Source organism: Trichechus manatus, unplaced genomic scaffold, assembly GCF_000243295.1.
Source record: "Trichechus manatus latirostris isolate Lorelei unplaced genomic scaffold, TriManLat1.0 scaffold00021, whole genome shotgun sequence".
Classification (NCBI taxonomy): Eukaryota; Metazoa; Chordata; class Mammalia; order Sirenia; family Trichechidae; genus Trichechus; species Trichechus manatus.
Genome location: NW_004443957.1, coordinates 21,267,320 through 21,291,453, shown reverse-complemented (window position 1 = coordinate 21,291,453; position 24,134 = coordinate 21,267,320). Strand labels below are relative to the sequence as shown.

Genomic DNA, 24,134 nt, shown 5'->3' with positions numbered 1-24,134 from the left:
GGAGCTAGAATTATGATTCCGAGTCACTGAATCCTTCATGGGTCCCTCGTAGCCACTGACCGACACGTTCAGGTGGAGCTTGGAGGTCTTGAGGCTACAATAGTGCTTCAGGAATCCGTAAACTGATATAGAATTCTTCCATGGATTCTGAATATGTTATAGGCCAAGCTTTGTGCTTCACATACTTCATTGCCACTGCTTAATTAGAAGAAAATGCCTGGTTTATCACCCTGTACCATATACATACACATTTGGCTGTCTAAAAGAGCTGCTGGAACTGGGAATCAGGATTTCCTCTATTAAATTGATTGGAGCTGGTCTTCAGAAAAGGAAAAGAGTATTTCATGCATATTAAGTAAAAAAGAGTTATCAGAATGAGAAGAGATGAATTTCAGTGTAGTAGAGTCCTTGGGACGATCCCTGGTGGTGCAGTGGTTATGCACTCACTGCTCACTGAATGGTTGGCAGTTTGAACCCACCAGCAGCTCCGTGGGAGAAAGATGTGGCAGTCTGCTTCTGTAAAGATTTACAACCTTGGAAACCCTATGGGGCAGTTCTACTCTGTCCTATAGGGTTACTATGAGTCAGAATTCACTCAATGGTAATGGGTTAGAGTCCTTGGGTGGTGCAAACATTTAATGCGCTCAACTGCTAACAAAAAGTTTGGAGGTTTGCCTCCACCCAGAGGTGCCTCAGAAGAAAGTCCTGGCTATCTACTTCTGAAAAAGCAGCCATTGAAAACCCTGTGGAGTACAGAGTTTATGGACATACATGGCATTGCTATGAGTCGGAGCTGACTCAACAGCAACTGATTAGAGAGGAATTAGACTAAATCGTAAATAGTTTTCAAAAAACAATCAGGGTTGCAGAAAATGTTGGCCCACACCACACATGGGCCTGGCTTCCATGTATCCTTACCTGGAGCTCTTGCTGACTCCTCCTTTTTCAGTTCTTTACTGAAAAGACCCAAGTGTCTGTACATATATTTGTTTTCCTTCTAAGACACATACCTAAGAGGACAAAACAAAGCAAATAAAATGGTGCAAAACTGGAATCTTCTAGCGCTGGCCCTCTATTTGGCAGGACTGAGTGTAAGGACTGGGCCGCTCCTAGATACGCTCTGGATTATTCCAACTCTAGGAAGGGACACAGGCTCTGAAAATCTACTTTCCTGAACCTGGAGTAGTCCTCTCTCTGTCTAGAACAGAGATAGGAGGGTAGAAAAAGGGATTTTTGAGGGCCTTTTCAACCTGTAAGGAGCCCTGGTGGCTCAGTGGTTGACAGCTACGGTGAGCTACAGCTGCTAATCAAAAGGTTGGCAGTTCGAATCCACCAGCTGCTCCTTGAAAACCCTGTGAGGCAGTTCTACTCTGTCCTGTAGGGTCACTATGAGTTGAAATTGACTCGATGGCAACAGGTGTTTTCAGCCTTTAGGGTTGCTATGAGTCAGAATCGACCCGACGGCAACGGGTTTTTTTTTTTTTTTTTTTTGGTTTCAACCCTCCTAGTTCTCCGTGACCTAGTTTGGGGTGTCTGGGCTGTATTTGGCTGCCTGGCTCTTTTCTCTGTTTACTCTTTGCTAAGTATGAAAGAGCTGTCTGTGTTTTTCCTTCGCAGCTGCAGTTTTTACTGCACTTGTCCCGGCAAGGACTGGGATTACATTATTATTTACTAAAGTCTTCTGACTTTTTGTTGTATTTTGGTTTATTTTTGTTTTGTTTTGTGTTTTACTCTCTTGGCATGACCCCAAGTGGCTCCATTTTTATGCATGAGAAAACACTCTTTCCTTTTCATATTTATAAAATTGGAGGATGAACATGGCTCATCAGAGTATGATTCTAAATGGGAAGAAAATGAAATATAAATAAGACAAATTGATTTACCACAGAAATTGTTTTCAAAAAGATAATTACCCAGTTAAGTAAACAAAGGAAGTAATGAAATGTGTTGCAGTTAATCCATTTTGCCCTATATCAAGTGGATAATTTTTTCGAAGAGTACCATCTTGCTTCCCTATCAGTTTCTTTGCCCAGGGCTTTATAAATCAATGGAAATGAGAATACTTCGCAAGAAAGGGATGAAATTTTAGTTAGTGTAGCTTTAATCCCAATAGGATATACAATATATTTACCATTACATTTATAACAACCATGTGAGCCAAAGCTTAAAACCCACTGCTGTCAAGTCGATTCCTATAGGACAGAGTAGAACTGTCCCATACAGTTTCCAAGGCTGTAATCTTTAAGGAAGCAGACTGCCACAGCTTTCTTCCATGGAGCGGCTGGTGGGTTCGAAATGCCAACCATCTGGTTAGCAACCGAGCAATTAACCACTATGCCACCAGGACTCTGAACCAAAGCTTAATCCAATATAACCTCAATTCCAGCCTGATTCTCCTTTACTCTGGCAATAGGATAAAGCAAACTTTATCATAAACCATGTATCATAGAAGTTTTAATCTGTACAAGACCCGAGAGATGAGTTTGTTCAACTCCCTCTTTTATGGACAAGCTAACTGGACCCAGAAGTATTAAATATCTTCCCCAAAGTCATCAAATGGTCAGTCAGATCGAAGTTAATGTCATCTGGTTTTATTCTTGTAGGTTTTTCCTGCACGACGCTATATATAAGGAGCCCTGGAGGTACAGTGATTAAGCGCTAACCAAAAGGTTAGCAGTTTGAACCCACTCAGCAGCTCCTTGTGAGAAAAGACCTGGCAATCTACACCTGTAAAGATTACAGCCTAGAAACCCTATGGGGCAGTTCTCTTCTGCCATACAGGGTCACTGTGAGTTGGAGTCAACTCAATGGCACACAGCAACAACAAATGGCGTCTGAAGTCTCCCTCTCTTGGCGCACTAGTTCCATATATCAAAATGAGTTTATTATTGCTTGTAGCAAAAGGACCTTATTAAAACACTAATTTACCTCTAACAGCATTCATGAGGCTTCAAGTCCTTCTGTGGTTCCTTAAGTCCAGGAATTGTCAAGACTGCCTCATTATCTGCAGTGGCCTTGTGATGAGTATGGGTTCAGTGCAGCCATCAGGCATTTAAGGGCTAAGGCTTTGTCCTCATGGCAGGACATGCAAATGCACATTCTTCGTGACTTCACAGACCAGGAGGTGTCCTCTTGATTTCAGTTCTTGCACATGGTTCAGAAATTCTGCCTTTCCTTTCTCCCTTCCCTTCCCCACAGGGCAACTGCCAATGAGTAGCCCTTCTCTTTATTTCTTTCAGAAAAATTTCCTTCTCTTTAAGGGAATGGGAGAATTCTGGCAAAGAAGCTAGTAAAATTAGAACTTTGATAATTCAGTTTGGAATTTTTGGAAATAAAAGCAATGAGTCAAGACTTTACATTTTTCTTATTCTTTGAATCACTTTAAATTTGTCTACAGTGAGTATAAAAAACTCAACCAAACCCATTGCCATCGAGTTGCTTCCCACTCATAGTGACCTTATAGGACAGAATAGAACTGCCCCATGGAGTTTCCAAGAAGCAGCTGGTGGATTTGAACTGCTGAACTTTTGGTTAGCAGCCGAGCTCTTAACCACTGTACTACCGGGGCTCCACAGTGGGTATAAATTGTAATAATAGCTAATATTCAGTACCCATGAGGTAGGACCACTGTTATCCCAGTTTTACGGATGAGGAAACTGAGACATAAGAACTAGCCCAAGACAAACACTTAGTAAATTAACAGTCAGGACCTAAACTCAGGTCTGCTTATGAATTTAATCACTTGCCAAAATGCCTCCCAACTCCTACCGCTGTATATTTTGGTTTTAATTCACCTTGGGCTCCTGAAGAATAACTTTTTAAACTATCCCATCTCAAGAGCCATGAGAACATCAATGAACATCAGAAAAACTAAGGGAGTATTAAGTACTACAAATGGCTGGATTTTGAAAGCAATTCCTTTTGGATTAGTACCATTTGCCCTTCATACTCTTAATATGAAATATAAATGTTTCACTTGTCATCCTGCCTCCATGTCCCAAAATCTTCACCACAGTTTTCTTATCTTTTCCTCTGTTTACCTAAATCTTCGGTCTTTATATTACTTAACTTTCCAAACAGCCTAAAATAAAAGTCAAGTAATTTGTGTTTCTTTTCCCTTTCTCTTCCTGGATTAGATTTTCATGATAAACCTCAAACGCAGAAAGGACAGGCGGGACCGGATGTTGCGCACATTGTACGAACAGGAGATTGAGGTCAAGATTGTTGAGGCTGTGGATGGAAAGTGAGTTGGTTTTTTCTCCCCTTGCAGATGTGGTGGGAGTGGGGATGTGCCTCCAGTGACAGGGGGCTAATCCTGGGTGGGAGGAAGCTGCAGACATCAAAGGATGGATGCTTTTTTTTTAATTTGGTAAATATATAGGTACCAGAACATTTGCCATTTCAACAGTCTTCATGTGTACGGTTCAGTGACATTAATCACGTTCATCATGTTGTTCCACCATAACCATTAACTGTTCCCGAATTTTTCCATCACCTTTAACAGAAGCTCAGTGTCCCCTAAGGGAAAGACATATTTTTAAAACAGCCACGTGCAGTCTGAGTTTGGACCTATAGTAGCATTTAAGCTAATTTCTCCCTGTGGAGCAGGCCTGAAATCCACTCATCATCTGGCAGTGATCTTTGGACGTCGTTAGGCTGAAAACTCGCATTGGCAGTGACTTTCCTCTATCTCTGGGGTTCTTCCAATGGTTGTGGTGGTGTCCAGCTTTCTGTAATGTGTTGGAAGGAATGCCATAACGTTGCTTTCAGAACCTAATTTAGAGAAAAGTGCTAAAACTTGGGAGACGTGAGGAAAATATGTAACAGCCTGCATGTCTTGTTGTGTGCGTTGCCTGACACAGCTGGCCTGCACTGATCAATCATAGTGTCCATTTCTCCCAGGATTGTGGCAGGAAAGTCACACAGAGCATGCAGTAGTTTCTTTGTAGGGTCTTTCCAGCTGTTTTGTTTTGCTTTGCCCTTTCAGTTGGCACTCTAAATAATTTTAAGGTGTAGATTTTTATAAAACCTGAATTTTTGTTTCATTTGTTAGTTTTCGTTTTCATGTTACTTGTTCGTTTTGAAAGGAGTCCTGGTGGCACAGTGGTTAAGCACATGGCTGCTAACTGAAAGGTTGGCAGCTCAAACCCACCAGCCGCTCCGCAGGAGAAAGATGTGTTGGTCTGCTTCCATAAAGATTACAGCCTTGGAAACCCTGCAGGGCAGGTCTGCTTTGTCCTATACTTTGTCAGAATCGACTTGACAGCAATGGGCTTTTTAGGTTTAGGCTATTATGGAAGTTCTCATCACTCTTTCAGAGAATCTCATCACTGTTTCTCGAAGTGTGGCCTAAGTGCCCACATCAGAGGATTAAAAAGGCAGCTTCCTGAGTCCCACCCCACACCTATGGATCATGATCTCTGGGGAGAGGCCCGGGATCTGCATTTAAGAAGCTGTGAAGTGATTTTTGGGTAGGTTTGCCAGATGAATATGGTTGACCAGTTTAATTTGCCCCAAATATTGCATGGGCTTACTTATACTAAAAACTTATTTGTTGTTTATGTGAAATTTAAATTTAAGCAGGCTTCCTTTATTTTTACTTGCTAAATCTGGCCATCCTATTCTTGGGCACAGTAGATTTTTGGAACCACTTTTTCAAACACTGCCAGGAGCCCCAATCCAATTCATAGGCCACATAGAACAGGAAAACTAGTTGAGTTGTAAGAGTTTTTTTTGTATATTCTGGATACTATACCCTTATTAGATATATAATTTGCAAATATTTTTCCCATTCTGTAGGTTACCTTTGCTCGTTCTTGAGGGTGTCCTTCGGAAACACAAAAGTGTTACATTTCGATGAAGTCCGATGTATCTGTTTTTTATTTTGTTGCTTGTGCTTTTGGTGTCATATCTAAGAAACCATCGACTAACGCAAGATTATGAAGATTTATATTTTCTTCTAAGAGTTTTATAGTTTTAGCTCTTTCATGTAGATCTTTGATCCACTTTAGGTTATTTTGTATATGGTTTGTAGTAGGGGTCTAAATTCATTCTCTTGCATGTGGGTATCCAATTGTCCTAGCACCATTTGATGAAAAGACTACCCCCTTCCATCGGGTTGTCTTGGCACCCTTGTTGAAAATGAATTGATCCTAAAGAAAGGGTTTATTTCTGGATTCGTATTTCTTTTCTAATGACCTATATGTCTGTGCTTATGCCAGTACTACACTGTCTTGATTACTGTAACTTTGTATTCAGTTTTGAAGTCAAGAAGCATGAATCCTCCAACTCTGTTTTTTTTTAAGATTGTATTGCCTATTTTGGGTCCTTTGCATTTCCATATGAATTTTAGGATCAGTTTGTCAATTTCTACTAAAAAAAAAAAAGGCAGCTGAGATTTTAATAGGAATTGCATTGAATCTGTAGAGCAATTTGGGGATTTTTGCCTTCTTAACAATATTAAGGCTTCTGATCTGTGATCATAGGATGTCTTTCCACTTTTTTAGGCTTCTTTAATTTCTTTCAACAATATTTTATAGTTTTCAGTATACAAGTTTTACATTACTTTTGTTAAATTTATTCATAAGTATTTCATTCTTTTTATGCTGTTGTAAAGAGGTTTTCTTAATTTCATTTTTGGATCATTTTCTAGTGTATACAAAAACCAAACCTGTTGCAGTCAAGTCGATTCTGACTCATAGCAACCAGATAGGACAGAGTAGAACTGCCCAATAGGGTTTCCAAGGAGCAGTTGGTGGATTCAAACTGCTGACCTTTTGGTTAGTAGCCAAGCTATTAACCACTGCACCACCAGGTTTCCTTCCAGTGTATAGAAATACAATTTATATTTTGTATATTGATCTTGCATATACAACCTTACCGAACTCATTAATTCATTCTAAGTTTGTGTGTGTGTGTGTGTTTTGTAAGATTTTCTATACACAAGACTATGTCAAATATGTCAAATATTTGACTATGTCAAATAGATACAGTGTTACTTCTTCCTTTCCAATCTGAATGTCATTTATTTCTTTTTCTTGCCTAATTTCCCTTGCTAGAATCTTCGGTACAATGTTGAAAACATTGTCTTGTTCCTGGTCTTAGAGGGAAAGCATTCAGTGTTTACCATTAAATATAACGTTTACTGTAGGTTTTCCACTGATGGTCTTTATCAGATTGAGAAAGTTTCCTTATAGCCCTAATTTGTTGAGTGAAAAGGTGTTGGATATTGTCATATTCTTTTCTGTGTCTATCAAGATAATCATGTGGTTTTTGTCCATTAATATTGTGTATTACATTAATTGATTTTTATATGTTAAACCAACCTTGCATTCCTGGGAGAAATACCTTTTGGTCATGGTGTATAATCCCTTTTATATGTTTCTGGACTCTTGTTTGCTAGTATTTTCTTCTGGATTTTTTGTATCTATATTAATAAGGGATATTGGTTTTCAGTTTTCTTGGGATATCTTTGTATGGTTTTGGTATCAGGATAATACTGGTTTTTTAGAATGAGGTGGGAACTGTTCCTTCCTATTCTATTTTTTAAAAGAATTTGTGAAAGATTGTTTTTAGCCTTCTTTAAATATTTGGTAGAATTCACCAGTGAAGTAATCTGGTCCTAGACTTTTCTTTGTGAGAAGTTTTAAAGAATTATTTTTACTAATTCAATCTCTTTACTTGTTTTAAGTCTATTCAGATTTTCTGAGTCTTCTTGAGTCAGTTTCAGTAGTTTGTATCTCTCTAGCAATTTGTCCATTTCATCTAGGTTGTCTAATTTTTGGTGTACAACTATTCACAATATTCCCTTGTAATTATTTTTATTTCTGCAAAGAAAGGACTGATGTTCCCTTCTTCCTTACTTCTTTCTTCATTTCAGTAATTTGAGTCTTCTCTCTCTTTCACCAGTTTAGCTAAAGTTTTGTCAAGTTTGTCGGTCTTTTCAAAGAACCAAGTTTTAGTTTTGTTGATGTTCTCAATTTTTTAATTCCCTATTTCATTTATGTCCACTCTAAACCCCGTTAAACCCGATGCCACTGAGTCAATTCTAACGCATAGCAAACCTACAGGACAGAGTAGAACTGCTCCATGGGTTTTCCAGGGAGCAGCTGGTAGATTCGAACTGCCGCCCTTTTTTGGTTAGCAGCCGTAGCTCTTTAACCAGTGGGCAACCAGGGCTCTTTTTCCACTCTAGTCTTTATTATTTCCTTTCTTCAGTTTGCTTTAGCTTAGGTTTGCTCTTCTTTTTCTAGCTTCTTAAGATAGAAGTTAGGTTATTCATTTGAAAAAAAAAAGTTTCTTTTCTTTTACAATTGTAAATATTCCTCTAAGTATTGCGTTAGCTTCATCCAATAAGTTTTGGTATGTTATGTTTTTGTTTTCATTTGTCTTAAAGTATTTTCTAATTTCTTTTGTGATTTCTTCTTTGACCCATTGATTACTTAGAATTGTGTTGCTTAATTTCTATTTGTGAATTTCCCAAATTTCCTTCTGTTATTGATTTCTCATTTCATTCCATTGTGGTTGCAGAACACACTTTGTATGATTTCAATCCTTTTAGATTTATTGAGGCTTGTTTTATTGCCTATATGGTCTTTATGGTCAAACATATGTTCTATCTTGGTGAACGCTCTGTGTGCCCCTGAGAAGAATGTGTATTTTGTTGTGTTGGGTGGAGCATTCTACAGATATCTGTTAGGTATAGTTAGTTTGTAATGTTCCCCAAGTCTTCTGCCTAGTTATTCTATCCATTATTGAAAGTGGTGTATTGTCTAAAAGTATATTTTGTCTGATATTAGTATAGCCACTCCACTTCTCTTGTGGCTGCTGTTTACATGGTATATCTTTTTCAATTCTTTCGCTTTCAACCCATTTGTGTCTTTGAATCGAAAGACTATCTCTTGAGGACAGCATATAATTAGTTGGGTCATGTTTGCTTGTTTTTTTAATCCATTCTGCTAAGGGGCCCGGGCTGCATGTTGGTGCATGTTTTCAATATTCCATCAGGTAGTGTCCATCTCTGCCCTAGCCTTCCCTTCCAGCTTGCCCAGAATCTCGAGTTTAGCCTGAGGTGAGAGATTAGGTCATTCTTAGATCTTTTCCAGGTATACACCCAGTATGGGACATGTGCATGGCTTTTCAAAGCCCTCTATGAACGTTTCATTCCCCCGTTTTTCCTTTTAAGTTTTTTGGTCAACCTTTTGTTAGTCCCAACTGGTAATGCCATCTGTGATATTAAACAGTTGCTCTGGCTGGTTTTGACAAATGCTCTGGGGATAGGGCTATTAGCACAGAGTGAGCTCTGAGTCAGTGCAAATAAAGACAAGCCCTGAAAACAGAGCTTTTTAGGGAATTTACAGATAAATCAAATAGTTACTATTTTATGGGGCTAAGGCTTTGGGAGCGCTCCAAACCTATTCTGCTCCCTTCAGTGACTGCTAGATAGTTGGGTTTCGTAACTACCGTAGTTGTGAGGCTGTTGGTTTTCAAGACTACCACAGAACGAGGGAGAGGAGGCTGAGATTAAGGGAAGTAAAAATATCACAAAGATGACTGGAATTATAAAATACAGGTGTTTTTCTTAAATAAACACTCTTCAGATTATTGAAAGCCCTTAGTTAATTTTCAGAGTTACGAAAAAGTTGATTCGGACCGTTCTTGCCTGTGTTTTATTGCATTTGTGGGAGGTAGATTTTTGGAAACGTTTTTCTGCTATTTTTATTTTCACCTTTTTCCTGATTGTACCTCCAAAGGAAAGACACCCATATGCTTATGTACATACACAATTCCTCTCCTCATCCTACCCTGTCCACATCCCTTCTAGTATTTATGCTTTTGTGAACCACTTTTTTCTCATTAGGAGAGTACTTTTTTTGAAGTTGTCAAAACGTTTAAAAACCAGTGATGCTTAGAATTATCTTGGGCACTGTGAGGGATACACAAAAATATAAGACACCCCTCTTGTGTCCACAGAGCTTATAATGCTACCTTGGCACATTAACCCCGGGGAACTTGAGAAGTCTTCCTCTGTGTGTGTAGAGGCTCTGGAGGAATATGCAGAATTCTCCATCTGGCCTCTGTGGTGGGGACACCTCGACTTATTAACTTTCCGATGTGTTCTCTGTCATGCAGGGCACTCACCACAAGCCAGCTGAAGGCCCTGAATATTGAAATGCTGCCTGGGTATCGGGACCCTTATTCCTCCAGGGCTCTAACTAGGGGTGAAATCGGCTGCTTTCTTAGCCACTACTCTGTCTGGAAAGAGGTAAATAATGCTTTATTTAGATGTGCAGTTTTGTAATGAGGAGAAAGGGGAATGGGATTTCATAGGTAAATTAAGATAGTATATGAGAGTATATGTTCTGACGACATTATGTTAGAGACAATGCTTGAGAGTTTCTGCTGCTTCGTGTCTCCCTCAGACTCAGGGCCAGCAACAAAGGAGCAAGGAGGGGTAGCCTTGGTGCCGGATGGGATGATGATGGGGGAAGATACCCATGTCCTGAGGACCACACTCTTATTAATGCATTCTCATCATTAGAAGGAATGCCTTGTATGTATATACCATGTCATCATTTATTAGGTGATTTCATACAAGAAGTCACATACAAATCAATGTGAGGTGGGTCAAGACAGATGGATCAATTTTACCCAAAAGAAAACTATTAAGTTTCTTGGCCAAGCAAGTAAGTGGCAGAGCCAGGGCTTGAACCCTTGTCTTACAATCAAGACATTAATAGAAGTGGTATTGGAGTGCAGGGTCCACAAGGAAAGAAAAACTCCCCAGAAAGGACCCCTTGAATGCCTTCTCTCTTTTCGTGGTCCAGTCTATGCCTGTCTTTTTTACTTAAAGTTTTTTAATGAAATGTAATAGATATCTATAAACATACATATATCATAAGACATGGCTCAATGAAGTTTCACAAACTGAATAACATACCTGTGTTAAGCAGCACCCAGATAAAAAAACAGAAGGTTACTAGCACCCCAGAAGTGGCCCCTTCCATACTTCTTCCAGTCGTCAGCCTTCCAAGGACAGTCTCCATCCTGACTTCTAACAGCATGGAATAGTTTTGCCTATTTTTGCACTTTTTTGCAGTAAAGGAACCATATAGTATGTAATCTCTCAACATTACATTTGTGAGATTCATCCGTATCATTGCATTTGATTGTAGATCATACATTCTCATTGCTGTGAATATACCTCAGTATATTATCCATTCTACTATTGATGGGCATTTGCATAGGTTCCAGCTATGAGCCATTACAAATTATGTTACTATACTCTTGACTTTTTAATACTTACTTATCTAATAAAAAAAAGAGTATCAAATTTTTCACAGGGTGTCTTCTCACTGTTGACCTTTGTAGGTAATTGAGCGAGAACTGGAGAAGACTCTTGTGATTGAGGATGATGTGCGTTTTGAGTATCAGTTTAAGAAGAAGCTGATGAAGCTGATGAATGACATTGACCAGGCTCAGCTGGACTGGGAGCTGATGTGAGTGACAAGCTTATCAGAGAGCACTGAAAAGAACTCAGTCTTTTCCAAGGGGCAGAGAGCCCTGCCTCCCCAGGTGTTAGGAGTTACAGCTCAAGTTGTCACTTGCTTGGTTTCCTCTATGTAACTGTTTCCAGAAACAAGAAATGGGTAAAAGTTAGTCACTAGTTTTTGCACCTATACTCTGTAGGGCAAGAAACTACGAGCAACTCTTCATGAGAACTAAAGATGGCCTGCAGATCAGGGGCACAGCAGAAATACCACCTGTGAAGTAAATGGTACCTGGAGGGGATGTGAGGAGGGTGGAGGAGGCATTCTTTCAGAGCAAGAGTAGTATCTCAGGAGCGAAGGTTGCCTCTGCAGGCCCTGACGCTGCGGGAAAGTGGAGGGTCAGCAGGAAAGCTGACATTCGGGTTTGATGAAGGGATCAGAGGCTGCCGCAGGAAGACCAGGCTCACCAAGGGAGGGCTGGCTTTGCTTGACATTTAATAATGCTCCTTGTCTGCTACCTCTGGGAATTGGGTGGTTTCTCTCTCTCTCTCTTTTTTAATTTTCAAAGCCAAATTAATAACCAGAAGGGATTGGAAGGGTCTGAAAGGGGAGATGAGCCTGGCTCCCCAGCTGTGTATCAAAGGCAGTTTCATCAAATCAGAGCCTGTTCCTTTCCATCAGCTGCAGAAGACAGATCTTCCCTACTCCTCCCATCCTCAGAGGGAAACTTAAGTAAGGGGCCAGGTTGAATACTTGTTCTCTCAGAAAATGGACCATTCTGAGTCAAAAGAAATCTGGCAATGGCTCAACAAATCCATGGGTAATAGACCCAGAAATCAGTACTATATAATAAAAAGACTGACTCCCTGTCAAGTATTGGTTGTACCATTAGATTTGGTATTTTGCACAGTCTCTTAAGGTTATTATTTCTTTATATCCAGAAATCACCACAAGCACATCACCCTGTCTAAATCTATGGCTCTGTACCCTGTGGCTGAGGCCTCATGGGCATGGAGCCTGGAAACCATTTTATGGCTGGGTGACATGTACAAAGGCAACTTTCATTTAAGCCTCAGACTCACAGAGGCTCTAGTCAGGGAGCCTGAGGCTTTGATTCGGCCCACACCCCTGTCCCCGTGTAGTTTGGTTGGTGCATTTCCCAAGACAAAGTCCCAACAGATTCAGGAAGCAGGAAAGGTTGTCATGATAAAGATATAGGAAAAAAGATGTTTTCTAAATTTCACAGACTGACCCAATCAAATATTCCATTGAAACCCATCTGATAGTCTTAAAGAAGTCTAGCAGTTTCAAATTTCACCTCTCACTTTCCAAAACGAAGAAGAAACAAATATTACTTAAGTCTAAAACATGAAAGATGATAAGCTGTCCATAGTGGCTACATTAAAATTTCTCCAGAGAAAGGAAATAGTAAATGGAAAGAGTAGAACAAGCCATTGGAATCATTTAGGGCAGCACTGTCCAATAGAAATGTAATGTGAGCCACATATGTAATTTAAAATTGTCTAGTAATCACATTAAAAATGGTAAAAATAAATTAGGTGAAATTAATTTAATAATATATTTTATGAAAGTATCATTTTAACATGTAACCAATATTTTGAAACTATTAATGAGATAATTTGCATTTTTGTACCAAATCTTCAAAATCCAGTATGTATTCTACACTTATAGCACCGCTCAATCCAAATGCTAAATTTTCAACTGTTAAAGTGACTATTAATAGAAAACAGAAAACCAAACAAACAAAAACCCATACGGTTTTCAATGACTGATTTTTTGGAAGCAGATCACCAGGCTTTTCTTCTAAGATGCCTCTGTGTGGACTTGAACTTCCAATCTTTCAGTTATTAGCTGAGCCAATTAATCCTTTGCACCACCCAGGGTCTCAGATGTGACCCTTGTTGTTGTTGTTGTTAGGTGCTGTTGAGTTGATTTTTGACTCATAGTGACCACATGTGACAGAGTAGAACTGCCCCGTAGAGTTTCCTAGGCTGTAATCTTTTGGGTCTTTCTCCTGCAGAGCCACTGGGTGGGTTCGAACTGCAACCTTTGGGTTAGCAGCTGAGCACTTAACCGCTGTGCCACCAGGGCTCCTTAATGTGACCGTAGTCCTACTAAAACAATAAACTTTTATTTACTGGAAAAAATACTTTACACAGCCTCAATGTTTAAACTTAAATTTAATTAATTAAAATTAATACAACTACAAACTCAGTTCCTCTGTCGCTCTAGCCACTTTTCAAGTGCTTAATAGAAGTTCTTCCATTTGATGATGCACTAGAAAAATTCAGATTGTTTAGTCTGAAAAGACAGTGGCCGAGAGGATATATGTCTGATGTTCTCAGAGGAACTGGAAGCGTGAACATGGACTTATTCAACAAATTCTGGAATGCTTGAACAAGGGGAAATCCCTTGAACATTGAGAGAGATAGTTTTAGGGCAAAATACCTAGCAGCAGACAACTCTTCAACTCACTCAGCCCAGGTGAAAAAAAAAAAGAGGCTCCAGACAAAAGTAATGGATCATAGATCCATGAGTAGACTACAGGAAGGCAGGAACGGTAGAGGGTACCTCTGTATTGTAGAAGGTGTTCATGGAGGACAGAATATGCATGGTAGCCTTTCTTAGGAGGAAACAAGGCAAGAGCTAGGTGAAGGCAAGGGAAAGAAAGCCATGAAGGCCTTGTCATTCATGCTCCCCAGGAAGAGCTGCTTGGGATGGCTCTTGGGTTCCTGGGTACTTTACTTCAGAGTGTTTCTTTCCTATAGCCCCTTCTGTCCTTTGTTTACCACTAACATTTAGAGAACTGTGCAGACAGCATAAGAAGCTAAGCTCTGGGGACTTAAACACAACAAATTGGAATTCTCACATCTGGCCCACCTCTTTTTTTTTTTTGGTCCCCTTCCAAGCTCTGTAAACACAGCTAGAAATCCCACACCATCTTTGGGAAATGATCTGAAAGATCTTTTGATCTCTCTACCTCTTAACTTGCTGCCTTGAACACAGTCTGCTAGGCAGGAAGGGTTGGGGGTTGTGATCAGTGGAACCACGGAAATGGAAAGCAGTAAAACTTTACAAAATATCAAGTACCAGAACCTGGCATCCCATTGATGGCAGATGATAGTCATGGTTGGTTGCCTGATACACTTTTTGTGTGCAATATGTTTAATATGAGACACACTTGGTCCAAGATTTCAAATATGTCTGTGTAAACCAAAGCTGTGCTCCGTTCTTACCATTGTCTGATATTCAAGTTGGAATTTTCCTCTTCTGCCCGTTTCCTTTTAGTTATATTGGTAGGAAGAGGATGCAAGTAAAAGAACCTGAGAAAGCTGTACCTAGTGTGGTAAATCTAGTCGAAGCCGACTACTCCTACTGGACCCTGGGCTATGTTATCTCTCTGGAAGGAGCGCAGAAGCTGGTTGGAGCCGATCCTTTTGGGAAGATGCTGCCAGTGGATGAGTTTCTGCCAATCATGTACAACAAGCATCCTGTGTGAGTCACTCAGAAGTCCCTGCCAGCCCCACAGCCCCAGCCCCTTCATCATGCTTCACTACGCTACTCAGTTTCTGGGTAGTACTTGATATTCTGTAAAGTTTTACTGCCTTCCTAAATGACCTTTCCATAATCATAACCAAGAGAGGCAGACTCAAGTGATTACTTCCTTTTATACACGGGGAAGATAAGGCAGAGATGGTGAGTACCTTTAACACCCAGTGTGTCCTTTAACTGGATATAAACCACTTGTTCTCTCCTTGACTTTGATCTTCTTACCTCCATAAGCTTATGCACCTCAAAATGAAGGTTATCTTCTTAAGCATCCCACATTCTTCAGTTCGTTTGGTTCAGTTCATTATTTGTTGAGTGAGCGTAGTTTTGGTCAAGCAGTGGTCCCCTATCCTTGCAGAGTTCACAATCTGGTGGGGAACCCAGTCTCATGAACAAATCGCCCTGAGATATTGTGATACCTGCTATCACAGAGATGTGTAAGAGGCCTGGGGCAGTGGTGATGGTACCTGAACAGGGTATCCATGGAGGAAGGCAGTCTGATGCTCAGGGTTCCCATAGCCCTGGAGCTTACACTGACCTAGCACTTACCAAGCGGTGTGGTAATTGATGTCAGTCTGTCAGTCTCCCAGATAAACTATGAGCCCCTTGAGGCAGGAAGAGTCTTTCATCTCTGTGTTCTTAGAGCCTAGGCCAAATTCTATGCATAATAGCTCCTCGACCCTGATCCCTAACTTCATAAATGGAGCAAGAGTCCAGGTTCTAACCTCTACTCCTTCTCTGAGTTGCTGAGTGATTACCTTAGTAGACAGTCTTCATTTTAGCTGTTGAGATTTCCTGTGCTGCATCTTGTTCATTTTGTCGCCTGTCCTCAGTAAAAATGAAGTTCCTCACCCTTCCTTTATACAATATATTAGAGACTGACTTTCTCTCTGCCTCCAGGAAGAAACACAGAGGTCTGTATTAGTTTCCTAGGGCCGTAGTAACAAAGTACCACAAATGTGTGACTTACAAGAACAAAGATTTATTGTCTCACAGTTCAGTTCCGGAGTCTAGGAGTGTGAAATCATCCTGTCCACCATGTTGATTCCTTCTGAGGCTCTGAGGGACAGTGTGTTCCACGCCTCTCTCCTACTTTCTGGTGATGGCCAGAGATCTGTGGTATTCATTGGCTTGCAGTTCCAGTCTCTACCCATGGTCACATGGCCGTCTTCGCTCTGTGTCTGTCTCTGTGTCTCTTCTCCTCTTTTCCAAGGACACCCCTCAGATTGGATTAGGACTCAGCCCACTCCAGTATGACTTCATGTAAACTTAACCAACAACATCTTCAGAGACCCTATTTCCAAACAAGGTCACATTTACAGGTATCAGTCAGTGGTTAGGACTTCAACATATCTTTTTGGGAGACATAATTTGATGTGTAACAAATCAATCATTATCCCCTTAACAGAAGGGAAATTAATACATATGGTGTACTCACTGACCTAGGAGCCTTACCGATATCACTCATATAATATGCACAAGCACCCTGGAGGGAGGCCAAGTTATCTCTCCCCTTTACCCTCACAAGGAGCTGGAATGAAAGCCAAGTAGAAATGCCTAAAAGCCCATGCCCTTGCTCTTGCCCCATGCTGCCGTCCCGCTCTCAGACTTCTAATGTATTAATCCAGGAACAGGGCCTTTTCTATAAAGTGATCAAATTTATTTATTATTATGGTCCAACAAAGCACAAATTTTAACTGTTAGAATAAGACCTAAAATTCATCTTTTAAACTTGTCTATTCAAATGTTGTTGTTGTTGGGTGTCATGGAGTCAATTCTGACTCATAGCGACCCTATGGGAGGACAGAATAGAACTGCCCATAGGCACCCCAAGACTGTAATCTTCATGGAAGCAGACTGCCACATCTTTCTCCCAAGGAGTGGCAGGTGGGTTCGAACTGCCAACCTTTCGGTTAGCAGGCAAGAGCTTAACCTTTGTGCCCCCAGAGCTCCAGTCTATTCAAATAGAACAGAAATATTGTGAACTTTTTTTCCCTAAGATTGTCTGAAAGCTTTTAAAGAAACCTTTATTGTGTTTATCACCTGCAGTTTTTTTCAAAAAAGGACACAACTTTAAAAATAATTAAATGAATGCATGAGCATTTAAGAGGTAACATGCAGGGGCCCTCCACTCTCTTTCCCATGTTTTCTGTGTGTTCTGCCCCCCTCATGTACCTGTGCACCTCTTGCTTTCAGAGCCGAGTACAAGGAGTACTACAAATCCAGAGACTTGAAAGCCTTCTCTGCAGAACCCTTGCTCATCTACCCCACGCACTACACAGGCCAGCCGGGGTACCTGAGTGACACGGAGACCTCGACCATCTGGGACAATGAGACAGTGGCCACTGACTGGGACAGGACGCATTCCTGGAAGTCCCGGAAGCAAGGGCACATCCACAACAATGCCAAGAACACAGAGGCACTGTCACCACCAACCTCCCTGGACACTGTGCCTTCGAAGGATGAGCTATGAAGGCTCGTAGGCGCATTTGACCCGTGTTGGTTCATTACCCTTTGGTTTTTCTCAAGGGCTATTCATCCGTTTGCTCCAATCTTTTAGTTGTCACAGTCTAACCAAGGTGGTCTCATGTGATTGCTCAAAATTAATGTATTTTGACAGGGGAGGGGAATAGGGAAATTAAACCCAAATTTCCTAGATGGCTAGAAGGTAAGCTTTATGAGAACCATTAAGATAAACTTCAATCCAGACACCCAGTTCTTCAGTTCATTACCCTTATGATATCACTTCCCACATTAAGGTTGAACAACATGGCTTGGAGACTCACCCAGAAGAAGGAGGATTACCAAGGTGTCCCATCAATAAATGGGTAGTCAAGGCAGACAAGCCAAGGGGCCACATTTTTGGTCTTGTGGGAGCTTGGTTTTTGTGATAGATGTAACCCTGAAACATGTTTAGGGGGGAAAATCAAACCATTTAAAATCATATTAATTGGGCTTTTTATTTAAAGGAATTCTGTCATGAGCCCTATTGCAAAGTGCGTTTTTTATCTTAGCTCATAGTCTAATAAGAATTGGGTATTTGGATCTGGCTGAGTCTTGGCCCTTGACCATCATGGTAATGGAGCTGTCATAAAGAGGTCTCTGGCTTGCCATGTGGATATAATTTGGTAGGTAATTGAGGGTTTTTGTAGATATTTGAGGAAAAAGGAACTCAACCTTTGGCCTTTTTTCTTTTTATTGTGGTCACTTGAGTGAGGATGCTCTATTTATAAAGATAAATTTAATATATAAGGGGTCAGGGCTGGAGTAGAATTCCTGTCCCAGGGTCCACATGCTGCTGCAGTGTATCAGCTTCCCCCCAACCCCAGCCCCACCCCTCAGCCTGAGAATGAACTGCAGATGTAAGTTTATGAGTCACTGTTAAGAGACAGCACATTTTCAGGCCAGCGACGGTCCTTGCTGGCCTTTTCATTATATTTTGAATTATTTGTTTTACAAAATGTGAGGAAAACATTGTACGATAAGACAGAGAAACAGATGTTTCAAGCTGTCATTGCACCCTAGAGAGTGGTCAGTGTAGACAGACTGGTTCAACCATCCAATTCTCCCATATTTCCCAGCCTGACTTGCAGAGAGGTCTGTTGTGTGGGAGATTCTTACCATCTGGGAACAAATGATTCTTCACTGAAGGTCAAAGACCTTGGTCAGAAACAAGGGACTGACTGGCCAATGGATTTAGGTCAATACCCAAGGAAGCTCTCAGAGTCAAAATCCTGGACAGACACCCTCTCTAGAGTCTCCTGTCATATTGTTCAAGGTGTCCCCTACACTTTTTTGGCTTTCTTCATAGATTAATTCTGTGTACAATGCAGAGTTGGACTGTATGATCTTTTCCAATTCCGTGTCCGTGATACTAAGATGTCTCATGATGGTTTGGCACAGGTTTGTCTCATGATGGTTCTCAGGCATACAAGCAGAAAATTTACCTTCAGAAATGCCCTCCCCAGGCATTCTGTACATGCACCCTCATCCTTCAATGCCCATGCACTGCAGCAGTCACCCAGGAGGGCTCTGCAGCCTTAGCAACCTGAGTTTCACATTGAAACTCACTGGGCAGGCACTTTGAGCGGGGCTTTAAACCACTCCTTTCCAGTTCAGTCATGGCTGAGGAAGCAAAACTGAAAGCGACATGAATTTTTTAAATTTGGGTGAACCAGAACAATAACCAGAATGAGGAAAGTTACTACCTGAAGCCCTGCTAGAAGCCTAATCTCCCTCTTAGTAAACAAGGGCAGCATATGCGTCGCATAGCAACCTAATCTCTTGCCCATCGGATTTTGAACAGAGTCAGAAACAGCAGTGTCCTGCTCAAAGATGGCGGCTGACCATGTCTCTTTGAATGTGTGTTGCTCTCCTCAGTCCTGCTAATAATCCAACCTCATGCATTAGGCTCCTGAAAAGGCTCACTGCACCTCTTCTGAGTCTCCCATTCCAGGGCTTCGACCCATAATTTTTCCCATTCTGGTTATCATTCCAGATCATCCAAATTGTAAAAACTTGAGTCTGTTCTGGTTTCACTTCGTTGGCCATGACTGAATCGATTTGAACTGGTTCGAAGTCCTGCTTTGGAGCAGAGCGCATGGGGAGAGGGAAGGAGGGTGCTGCGTGGACCAAGCTTAGTGCTCCCTGGGTGAGGGCCCCAGGTTGCATGACAACACAGCAGCTTGCTTGTCCAGAATACCAGAGCTGGCCTTCCTTCTGATTTACTGTTAACATTCCTCTGCATTGACTAATACACCAGGAAACTGAGGAAAGGGATCTCGTGTGGCTCCGATTTGTACTGTGTAGACAACAGCTGTCATGGCTTGACTCCTTTTTTCTGTACAAACAGAAATAACATTGGGGAGCTAGTGAAAATCCTTAGGTGATTCCTAAGGTTTCCTGGGGTATTTTGTATTTTGTTTGCATATATGAGTGTGTGCAAGTGTGCATGGCTTTAGTGACTTTTTTTTTGATGGGGTGGGAGGTGGCTGGGGTTTGGGGAGTGGAGGAAGATTGAGTTGATTTTTGTGTTGTTTTGTTTAATAGAGAACTTTTTTTTCCTTTTACTTGTCAGCTGGTCTGACGGTTTAAGAATTTTCATTCTTAAAATACACGGTCTTAAATTCTAGAATTTTTAGGTCAGGATTGTTCTACTGTGAATAAAGTTCTGGCTCTGTTATCCCAGCCTTTGCTTCTCCTTGTTCCGGTCTGGAATCCTAAGCAATGTTCTTTTGTTGTGAACACTGTGTACTGCAGACCTAGCATTTCCTTAAAAATGTCATCTTGTCAGCAATCAAGGAGTTCCTTGACCTCATTATTCTTCCTCCCTTGAGTCTCAAGTCTCAAGCATCAAGCCTGCCATTGAGTCTTAAGCCAAGACAGTTGACTTTTGCTGGTGTCACAAGGAGGCTGTGGTGAGGCCTTTGCCACCTGCCCGCCATGACACCTGCTTTCGGCCTCTGGAGGTTAACTCCTGCCGGGATTGTTCCTCTGGCAGGATCTCCTGGACAGATAACCCTGACTTCAGCAGTGCTTGTTCTTCTGCGTGTGTACTGAGCACCTATAATTTGTGGAGGACATGTGCACGGGCCTGGTTTCGGGTTCACTCAGGCCTGCTGCTGAAACTCGGGAAAACAAGGAAGCGTGGTATCAAGTACCCTACTCTGTCTGTCACGCTGTGCCGTTTCAGGGTGGGAAAATGATAAACTACTTGCCTTCTGGAGCTCTTTGTGAAAAATTAAATAAATAAGCCCAAAGCTGTGATTGTTCATTGGTTCCTCAAACACTGGTCAGTGGTCAATGCTGCTGGGATATCCAGGCCTGCAATGGAACAAAGATGTTGGAGGCCAGGGGTGACTGTCACCATGATGTGATCCCCATGGTGAATGAGAGAGGTGGGTCCTGTCCTTCCTTCCAGTGGGGTTGTCTTAGACTGATGGGGAAAGGTGTGTAAACTGAAAACGATTCTAAAGTACAGAAAGACAGAAGGAGTCCTCAGCTGGAGGGTGTTGAGGGAGGTGGCCATCTTGCATTTTTGTGCTATAGGTCAGTCTGTCCACTCATTGAAAGAGACTGAGATGTTTGTCCAGGGCCAAAGAGCTTTTTCCTGAGGCAAAAAAAAAAAAAAAAGAAGGGAGGGGGCGTAGGGTGCAGAGCAGGAATGCATGTTGGCCTCAATGATCCTTTGAATTTCAGATCAAGCTTCCCAAAATCTCAAAAAACCGTGTCGTGAGTACTGCCTTGTTTCAGGCCCTGTACCAGGCACTGAGATGCATAGTGGCTAGGGGATATCCCCACTGCTGTTGGTCCACGGCCCAATGCAGGAGTCATGCAAGCAGATGGCCGCAAAACACGATGGCTTTATTTCAGAGACTAGAACAAGGTGGGCCATCGGACCCCTGACAACCTGATTCTGCCAAGGACCATTGGGACAGCTTTGCTGGGGTGGATGAGTTTAGAAGACGGAAAAGGGTTGGTGTCTTAGTTATCTAGTGCTGGTATAAAAGAAATACAAGTGGATGGCTTTAACAAAGAGAAATTTATTCTCTCACAGTCTAGGAGGCTAGAAGTCAGAATTCAGGGTGCCAGCTCCAGGGGAAAGCTTTCTCTCTCTGTTGACTCTGTGGGAAGGTCCTTCTCATCAATCTTCCCCTTCTCTAGGAGCTTCTCAGCACAGGGACCCCAGGTCCAAAGAACATGCACTCCTGGCTCTACTTTCTTGGTGGTATGAGGTCCCCATGTCTCTCTGCTTACTTCTCTCTTTTATATCTCAAGACAGATGGACTTAAAACACAACCCTAATCTTGTTGATTAAGTCCCACTTCATTAACATAACCACCTCTAATCCTGCCTCATTAACATCATAGAGGTAAAATTTACAACACACAGGAAAATCACATCAGATGACAAAATGGTGGAGAATCACACAATACCAGGAATCAGGGCCTAGCCAAGCTGACACATACTTTGGGGGGACACAATTCAATCCATGACAGTTGGGCATGGTGGGTAGGAGCCCACTGTAGGCATTGAGAAGCTGTGAGACTGTGAAAGGGCCTGTTGTGTCAGGGAGTGATCTGAAACCAGTAGCACTGAGTCAGGTACGTGTTTGGCATGATAACAGGAAATCAGACTGAGACCTGATAACGGTAGCAAGGTAAGTATGCTACCTTCCCGCAGTGGGCTCTTACGATAAATACAGAGGTTGTTGTTTCTGGGAGGATTCTGGGTTTGGTTGCTGTCCTGACATAATGCATAGGTTTCCAGTAAAATGTTGGTGTCTAAAATAAGAAATGTTCCTGTTTAGCTACAAACGTGGGATCTTTTCACTTATGGTTGGAACAAATCCCTACAACTAGTAAAAGGATCCCTGGTGGTACAAACGTTAAGTGCTCAGCTGCTAACTGAAAAGTTGGCCGTTTGAACCAACCCAGCGGCTCTGCAGCAGAAGGACCTGGTGATCTGCTCCCGTAAAGATTACAGCCTAGACACCCCTATGGGGCAGTTCTACTCTGTCACAGGGGGTTGCTAGGAGTCAAAATCAACTCGACGACACACAACAACAGGAACTGTAAATAAAGGCTAGTCTTCCCAGGAGACTTTCTACAAAGTCAAGTGCTTTTGAGATATTCTCTCTAATTAAACAGAGGGAGAAGAAATAATCCAGAAGTGCTCCTGTGACTGGCAAGTTAATTCACCAAGAAGTTAAATAATGACCAAAAAAAAAAAAAAAATGAAGAGAATGAAGCTGGCCATTTGATGAGAAAGTATGGGCACATAATGGACGAGACATTCAGAAAACCAAGAGCAGGTTCAGGAAATAATCACTACACCAACAGTTTATGTGTTGTGGTGATGTTTATTATTTCAGAGAGAACCTGCTGCCCCCAGAGAAGTTCAGATTAAACGTGGAGGAGGGAGGAAGCGCAGGAGGAGAGAGAGAAGAGGCGCATGTGAGGAGCACCCTGTGAGCAGCCCTAAGACAATGCAGGACGGATGAGATAATAACAGGAAATCTAGCCAATGACGCCCAGCGAGTCCTTTTTTGCCTGCTTGGAGAAAAGAGGAGTTATGTTGATGAGTTTTAATACATTATGTTAAAAAAAAAAAAGGTTACGTAGGAAATGGTGCCTCCTTTTATCATGAGGACAGAACAACAGGAAATAGCTCAAATTACAGCATGAGGTGTTTCAGCGAGCCTTCGGGAAAAATATATAGACCAAATTATTAAATACTGAATGGAATTCCAAAGAAAGTGGTGGAATGACCCAGTTATAATCTGGTGTAGGGCAGGAGAATGGCTTCCTCTCTGCTCTGTGAATTTCCCTAAAATGGCTTCTTATTTTGCCTCCTAACCGATGTGCTAACACTTGAGATGATCTTTGCTGGGTGTCTCCTGTGACATCAGCTATGCTGCTCCCCACCCAACTCATCCTCCCATCTGCCCGAACAAGGCGTGGAAAGAATGCAAAGTTGCCTGTGAGGATTGGGTTCTCTTTATTTTTAATTTACTGAGTTTATTTCTATGCCCTTGCCTGTAGTTTCTTCAGCTTGGCTTCCTCTGGAAAAGGTGTTTTAATAAAATCACGGTGTCTGACCTCCTCTGGGCCTGCAGACGGCCGGCTTCTTAGCCCCGTGGGCCCAGAGAGGGCGCCTCTGGGTGTTTCTTGCTCTAGAGGCAACCAGACATAAGTCTGGGCTCTTGCTCAGGGAGAAATTTGATTTTCAGGGTGGAGTGGAGAGCCTCACTCCATTCTTGTCTTGCTGTCTTAAGCGATGTTTAGAGAATAACTGGAGCGCCTGGGTGGTGCAGATGGTTCACACTCTCGGCTGCTAACTGAAAGGTTGGAGGTTAGAGTCCACCCACAGGTGCCTTGGAAGAAAGTACTCGAGATCTACTCCTAAAAGGCCTACTCTGACACGCATGGGGTCGCCATGAGTTAGAGTCAGCTTGATGGCAACTGGTTGGTTGTTGGTTGGTAGAGAATAATCAACGACAAAGTGTCCATTCCCAAAAGGGAATTCAAAGTTTGGAGAAGATGTAATCAGACGGGAGTTGAGTTGTCTAAGTTT

At 41.8% G+C, this 24,134-nt stretch overlaps 1 protein-coding gene across 1 annotated transcript in view; it reads left to right on the top strand.

Moving 5' to 3' along the window:
* Nucleotides 1-17,611, top strand: part of COLGALT2 (collagen beta(1-O)galactosyltransferase 2) — a 127,127-nt gene extending 109,516 nt beyond the window's left edge. The window contains exons 8-12 of the mRNA XM_004372909.2: nt 4,137-4,243; nt 10,132-10,264; nt 11,371-11,498; nt 14,799-15,005; nt 17,256-17,611. Coding sequence (XP_004372966.2) covers nt 4,137-4,243; nt 10,132-10,264; nt 11,371-11,498; nt 14,799-15,005; nt 17,256-17,532 — 852 coding nt within the window. The 3' untranslated portion in view covers nt 17,533-17,611. The remainder of the gene's footprint in view (nt 1-4,136; nt 4,244-10,131; nt 10,265-11,370; nt 11,499-14,798; nt 15,006-17,255) is intronic.
* The last annotated feature ends 6,523 nt before the right edge of the window (nt 17,612-24,134 follow it).